Source organism: Esox lucius, chromosome 1, assembly GCF_011004845.1.
Source record: "Esox lucius isolate fEsoLuc1 chromosome 1, fEsoLuc1.pri, whole genome shotgun sequence".
Classification (NCBI taxonomy): Eukaryota; Metazoa; Chordata; class Actinopteri; order Esociformes; family Esocidae; genus Esox; species Esox lucius.
In genome coordinates, this window is record NC_047569.1 from 36,620,484 (window position 1) to 36,627,718 (window position 7,235).

Genomic DNA, 7,235 nt, shown 5'->3' on the forward strand with positions numbered 1-7,235 from the left:
AGACACGTTATTCTGAATGGAACTAGAAACTTATTTTTAGGTACTCACCGAAACCCACACACTGAAATTAAAATGGTCCTAGGGGATCTTGGGGGTAAAACTCTGGGGAAACCCATAAAAGTTCCCCCTTTACTATACTACCCTTTCAAAAGAATGTTTTTTCTAACATAAACAGAAATTGATTGATCTGTGTAGAAATGTTTCAATGAGGAAATAACAGAGGGATTTCTACCATTGTTCGTTAGTGTACTTAAGGAGATTACCACCACTTCAAGTGACTTGGTTGAAAGACAGGGAGGGTGCAGTTTTTCCATTTGATAACAGAAGCTGGTCACATTTCTACAAATTCTACTTCAAATGACTTGGCCTGATGCTGCATTTATTTTTTTCTCGCAAATTTGGCCTTTAAACTCTTACTAGAGTATGTACTAATGTTTGTCCTGTGTGAAGGCCTTTCTATGTGTGCAGATTTTGATGACAACCTCTAGGGAGTTGTTGTTTCAGCCTACACAGCAGATATATATATATACAATATTTCTTAAACGCTGACAATATGGATTCCAAATGCAAAAAAGTAACACTCAGGACCAGTTCAGGTCTACACTGTAGGTCAGCATTGAAGAATGATTATAAATGTATCAAATGGCAGTGCACGCTTGAAGTCTTCAGTAGTTGTGTTATTTCTGATCCAACTCCTACTTAATGAAAAGAGATGTTGACCAGGAAAGCGAACTGCACAGGTAATAAACACAAAACACGGTGGATTTAATTAAGAAAAGAAAAAGGGACAAGGGTTTATTTTTAAATGACATGTTTACGAGTACATCGACTAATACTAGTAAGTTTAAACAACAAGAAAATATGAAATGTCACAATTGTAGATGGCTGCAAACTGATGTGGTTTTATATTAAACTGCAGCTGAATGAGATTGCCAGTCCATGAGGAGTAGCCAGAGCCATCTACACCGTCAATAGCTAGCAGCGCCTTCACAAACTAGAACGCGTTCCCTAGCTAAGGTATTGCATGTATCAACCAATGGTTGCTTGCAACGTCATTAACCACGTCATCGACTGACTGATTGCAATAACATGATGAGGGAAATTGATACTTCAAATACCCATCCAGGAGTTGTAAGATTTGCCACCAGTCAGCCCTCTGAGCAAACGAACGCGCCTCACGGCTGGTCTATAGTCCGTTCGTTGACAGACGTGAACTTGCAGCACGGTTCAAACACTAAAGGGGCATGGAACCCGCGTTGATGATGGATGACCGATACCGCTAGGCTACATAATCATGGCACTTGAAGAAGATCAGTCAGTATTTTCGCTCGATATTCTTAGAAAAATTGCTTAAATAACCATTAATGTATTAGACCTATTACAGGCTAACTAATTATGCACGTCGCTCCCATTTTCATTCTAGTTTCGAGTATTATTTCCAGGTCAAAATCTCAGTTTCCTGTGCGGCTTGTTTGTACTAAAAATGGCCGGTGATGGAGGCGCTCTGAAGGATATAAATGAGATTAAATCCCAGTTCAGGACTAGAGAGGGTTTTTACAAGCTGCTCACCCTCTCGGATTCACAACAACGAGGCGGACTACCTCGGGGTCCGTCCACAGGTAACACGGTGGGCCCCGGGGGTGGACCGGGTTCGATACCCGGTGGTGGTGTAGGTCTGGTGCAAGGGCCTGGAGCTGCCTCCAATGCCGCAGCAAACTCCTCTCCGGCGGGCTTCCTCCCTCCTGTCAGGGTCTCCATGGTGAAGCTTCAGCCAGAGGACCCGAGCGAAGAATCAGAGAGAGTGTGTTTTAACATCGGAAGAGAGCTTTATTTCTACACCTACACAAATATCAAGAAGGTAAGTTAGATAACGTAGCCGGCTCTAATTGATCAATACTCGACTGAGATTGATATGCTTACGTTAGCTAATTTGCTAGCTAGTTGTAAATGTATGTGACACTCAGTTGCTCTGTCTCAGTCGCAGACTATTTTGCTCATGTTTCCGTCCAAATTCGCATAACCTTTAAAATCCAAAGAAAATGGGAATACGTTCATTTTGAAGAAAAACATTTGTTCTAAAGCATCAGTCTACAAAACGTTGCATGCATGTAAAGCTTTGTATAGGGTACGAGTAGAATGATAGTGTTTCAGCGTTTCTGAAATACAGTTGTGAGAATGTAACCGCATATGATCTTGGAAATTACAGCGTCATTGTAAAAACAAGTGGATGTTTTCTGCTTTACAAAATACTTACAATTTGAATGATTGTTTCGTTCTCGAATTTTCAAACTGTCCCATAAGCTAATAATAAGATGTAATGTGCACCTTATCGAACTACCATAAAGGGGGCGAATACTGAAATCGAACAACCTGGCCTGTTTGTTTTCTTTGTAGGCTGTGGACCTCAGTAAACCCATAGACAAGCGTATCTACAAGGGCACCCAGCCCACTTGTCATGACTTCAACCAGTACTCTGCCACAGCTGACAGTGTGGCCCTCATTGTGGGCTTCTCCGCAGGCCAGGTTCAATACCTGGACCCCATAAAGAAGGAGACAAGCAAGCTCTTTAATGAGGAGGTATGTTTGTGTTGTGGACTGGTTTGTTAGTCTGCCTTTCTCTTCTACTATGGGTTGGGAGGAGGGTTGAGCTACAGGCTAGGTTTGTGTTGCTATTTGTTTTAAATCATATGATAATTTTGAACAGACATTTTTCTATCTTTTGAAGTCTTCTTAGACAATGTTCTTAATTAAATTCAGGAGATGAAGTGTGATGTCTGAATACTTATTTTTACCTTTGCTCGGTTTCTCCTGAGTCAATTAACCTCCTCTAGACCTGTAGATGTAAGACCACTTTCTCTTCTGTTCTAGTGGCCTCGCACTGCTCAGAGCATGTAACCATTTTCCTCGCACAGCTCAGAGCATGTAACCTTAAAGCGTCCAAGAACAGACATTTTACTCATACTCATGTGGTCCCTGTGCAATAGACAGGCACTTTATGGAGATGTTCAAAGAATGTTTTAATGCAGCGGTTCCCAACCAGGGGTACTAGGACCCCTGGGGGTACTTGGCCTCTCCACAGGGGGTACTTGAAAAACACTCATGACACCATAGACTTACTAGTGAAATTAACATGAGGGGGTACATCAGGGGTACTGAAAGCAGTGCAAAAAAAAATGTTGGGGTACAGTAACTAAAAAAGGTTGGGAGACACTGTTTTAATGTATATGGCCGTCCCATCAAATAATCCTTTTACACATATTTTAATGTATGGTATGCCTAAACACTGTAATAAAATAAATAACAACAATTATTTATAAATAAAAAAAATATTTTGGTCATACACTGTTATTTGTTGTGAGGTATTTACCATGTTTACGAAGACGCTTCAATTAGGGTATTTAAAATCATTTAGCTAATGTAAAGTCTGGTCAGTCACAATGAAAGACCTTTTAAAAGTTTTAGACGAGTGATTACTGATCCAAGAGAGTCCCAGTACCGGATAAGCGGATGAAGATGAGAGAGTCATTGGAACAAGTCTTACGAGGGCAACAACAATTACACTGTTTACAATCATACTGCAGGATTCAATGCCAAGATGCCTGTTACGTTATTCCAGATATTACAACCAGTAAAAAAGCGATTGGTTGGTCTGGCAAATTAAATTAGAATTTAATCGTCACCATTGCAGTATTTTCGCTAGCCACGTTTACCCATTTATGTGAACACCTGCAACGTTGTTAGTTACCACGGTCATCAGAGGTGGGTCTACGTTATTAGTTACCACGGTCATCAGAGGTGGGTCTACGTTGTTAGTTACCACGGTCATCAGAGGTGGGTCTACGTTGTTAGTTACCACGGTCATCAGAGGTGGGTCTACGTTGTTAGTTACCACGGTCATCAGAGGTGGGTCTACGTTGTTAGTTACCACGGTCATCAGAGGTGGGTCTACGTTGTTAGTTACCATGGTCATCAGAGGTGTTCTGTAAGGTGTGCAGCTGCCGTTGCTTCATTGTTTGGTAATTCCCCTTGATTTGCGACTATTCATTGGACATCAACACTGTCTATAATTTGTGGTATCTTAAAACCCGATGTAAGCAGATATAAGCTTTTATTATTGATTTAACTCCTGTCTCAGAGTTTGCTGGCAGTGTCTTAACGTACTCTGAGCTTAGAGTTTTTGTTGTTGTTGTCTTAAAACGGGTTTGAAAATAATTCTTAGGACTTTTTTCAGATCATTTGGAGAGAGAGAGGCCTGAATTATATCATTCACTTGTTTTGCTATGACAGAAGGGCAACATGTTGGCATGAAGCTGGACATGCATCCATAAAACGTCTAACCTCTCAGAAACGGTCTTAGGAAAATGTTTTTAAAATCAGTTTGAAGACCTAAGCAAAAACCCTGAACTCCGAGGAGATTTTAGGACATGGTCAAAGGTGCCTGATCCTACTAATGGCTTGTCCCTCCCCTATACTGGTGTCATTATGTCCTGATGCAGATAAGACGTGTCAAGCAAATGTGCTAATCAATGCAAAATGCTCAAACTGTGGCATGCATAACCTTTTTAAACAAATCTTGATATATTTACAATAGAGTGATAGATGTATCGGCACTGAATCATAGCGTGGCTATAATTATTATTATTATTATGTTGACATTATCACCTCTATAGCAACACTCTACCTGTATAACAGGCCGCTGTCATACAGAACCAAACTCTGTGGAAACTGCATATGAATGTGTACAGCATTTACAGACTTTAATCTTGACTGTCCAAATGAAGTATAAGCCAGACTTTAATAAAAGATATTCATGCGTGTCATGCTGTGCAAGAGTTTAGATATCTGCCACAACCGCTTTGAATCAGCTGAAGTTGTTTTACAAGATCCTAATCATGTTTAAAAAAAACGGCATGCTACTTATTGTTTTAGCCATAACATTTCACACAAGCTTTTCTTTCACCATACACATTATTTTGAGAACCAACCCGTAAAATTGAAGTCCCTAATGACGCGTGTAGAGAACCCAGAAGAACTGTCTTATCTCATTGCCTTTAAAGAAAACCAGGGAGGAGTTTAGGAACAACATTTTAAAAAACTGGGCCTTGATGTAATTTTATTCAGATCAGTTCAGATGTTGTCCTCTGCCAGATCCATATCTTATCGCTATTGCTGCACTTTTACAGATAAGAGTTGTAAACGTTCTAGTGTTGCTAAAACCAGTGTCATTCTCACACCCACATGTTGCGTTTCAGAGATTGATAGACAAGTCCAAGGTGACCTGTCTGAAATGGCTGCCCAAGTCAGAGAACCTGTTCCTGGCCTCCCATGCCAGCGGGCACCTCTACCTCTACAACGTGGATCACCCATGCGGCACTGCCGCCCCACAGTACTCCCTGCTGCGCCAAGGCGAGGGCTTCGCCGTGTACGCCTGCAAGACCAAAACGCCCCGCAATCCGCTGCTGCGCTGGGCCGTGGGCGACGGCGGCCTCAACGAGTTTGCCTTCTCACCGGACGGCGTGCACGTGGCGTGCGTGGGCCAGGACGGCTGCCTGCGCGTCTTCCACTTTGACTCCATGGAGCTGCAGGGCGTGATGAAGAGCTACTTCGGCGGCCTGCTCTGCGTCTCCTGGAGCCCAGACGGGAAGTACCTGGCCACGGGCGGCGAGGACGACCTCGTGACGGTGTGGTCGTTCGCGGAGAGCCGAGTGGTGGCCCGGGGACACGGCCACAAGTCCTGGGTGAACGTGGTGGCCTTCGACCCCTTCACCACCAGCCTGGAGGACGAGGAGCCCATGGAGTTGAGTGGCAGTGAGGAGGACTTGCAGCAGGGGGCGCTGCACTTTGGCCGCGTGCGCACGAGCAGCACACTGTCCCGCCTCTCCCGTCACAGCTCCAAGGGCGGCTCGCCCTCCGTCACCTACCGCTTCGGCTCGGTGGGCCAGGACACCCAGTTCTGCCTGTGGGACCTGACGGACGACGTGCTGTACCCGCGGCTGCCCCTTTCCCGTGCCCTCACCAACACCTTCGGCCCCGCCATTCCCGCCTCCATCAGCGGCGCCATCAACAACACTTCCGGGGGCAGTGGTGGGGTGGTAGGTGGGGTGGAGGGCCATCACCACCCCACCACTAGCCCCCACCAGCCCCCTGCCATGCCCCTGCCCCTCCCTCGCTCCCTGTCGCGGTCCAACTCCCTCCCCCACCCGGCCGTGGCCAACGTCTCCAAGGGCCAGGGTGCGGCGGAGGGAGGTGGGGGGAGCGGAGGGGGCAACTCCACCCCGTTCAGTATCGGCCGCTTCGCCACCCTCTCCCTGCAGGAGCGGAAGTCGGACAAGTCCGGGGGCGCCGGGGGCGGCGGGGAGAAGGAGCACAAGCGCTACCACAGCCTGGGCAACATCAGCAAGAGCAACGACAAGATCAACGTGGCGCCGCGCAGCAGCCGCCTGGACGCCGCCAAAGTGCTGGGCACCACGCTGTGCCCGCGCATGAACGAGGTGCCCCTCCTGGAGCCGCTGGTGTGTAAGAAAATCGCCCACGAGCGGCTGACCGTGCTGGTGTTCATGGACGACTGCATCATCACCGCCTGCCAGGAGGGCCTGATCTGCACCTGGGCCCGGCCGGGAAAAGCGGTGAGTCTGGGCAACAGAACAACACCTGTCAATGCTGTTCCGCTTCCCACGGTACAAAACGGGTTACAGTACTTCTAGTTCAGTGTTTCTTTTCTCGGGGACCCCCAAGAACACACTTGTGTTGGGGCTTCAGACGAGCTTTCCTGATTCTGCAGGTTGATGGGTGGATTTGCCCGGTGTCATGTGGTTCGGTGGTTTGTACCCCGTTTCGGCGCTAACACGGGGAGCCGCGTAGGAAAATTCTGAAAGTATACACACTCTACGTAACCAAGTCACTCTGGACAGGAGTGTCTGCTTATGAAACGAATTGTAAATGCTTTGCTGACTATTTGAATCGTGTGTGTGTTTGTCTGGGGCTGCGACAACATAGTGTACTGTTGGAGTTACCCAAGCACTGGAGTTGAGAAACAGTTAATCAGGTTACACATTAACTTATTTCAAAGGACTGGTACTTATGGATGACTTGTCTTGTCTAACCTTTCTCCCTCTCTCTCTCGCTCTCTCTGTTCCCCTCTTCCAGAACTTGACAGCACAGAACGGGAATTCTCCCAGTGGCACAGTGGTATAGCTGGACGTGGAACTTTGCGCACCCCCCCCCCCCCCCCCCCC

General features: G+C 46.3%; 1 protein-coding gene across 1 annotated transcript; it reads left to right on the forward strand.

Moving 5' to 3' along the window:
* Positions 1 to 48: 48 nt before the first annotated feature.
* zmp:0000000529 (WD repeat-containing protein 20) lies at positions 49 to 7,235 on the forward strand. Its single transcript, XM_010873885.5, has 4 exons — positions 49 to 1,858; positions 2,395 to 2,577; positions 5,253 to 6,626; positions 7,147 to 7,235. The coding sequence occupies exons 1-4, from the start codon at positions 1,484 to 1,486 to the stop codon at positions 7,192 to 7,194; spliced, it is 1,980 nt and encodes a 659-aa protein (XP_010872187.4). The 5' UTR covers positions 49 to 1,483; the 3' UTR covers positions 7,195 to 7,235.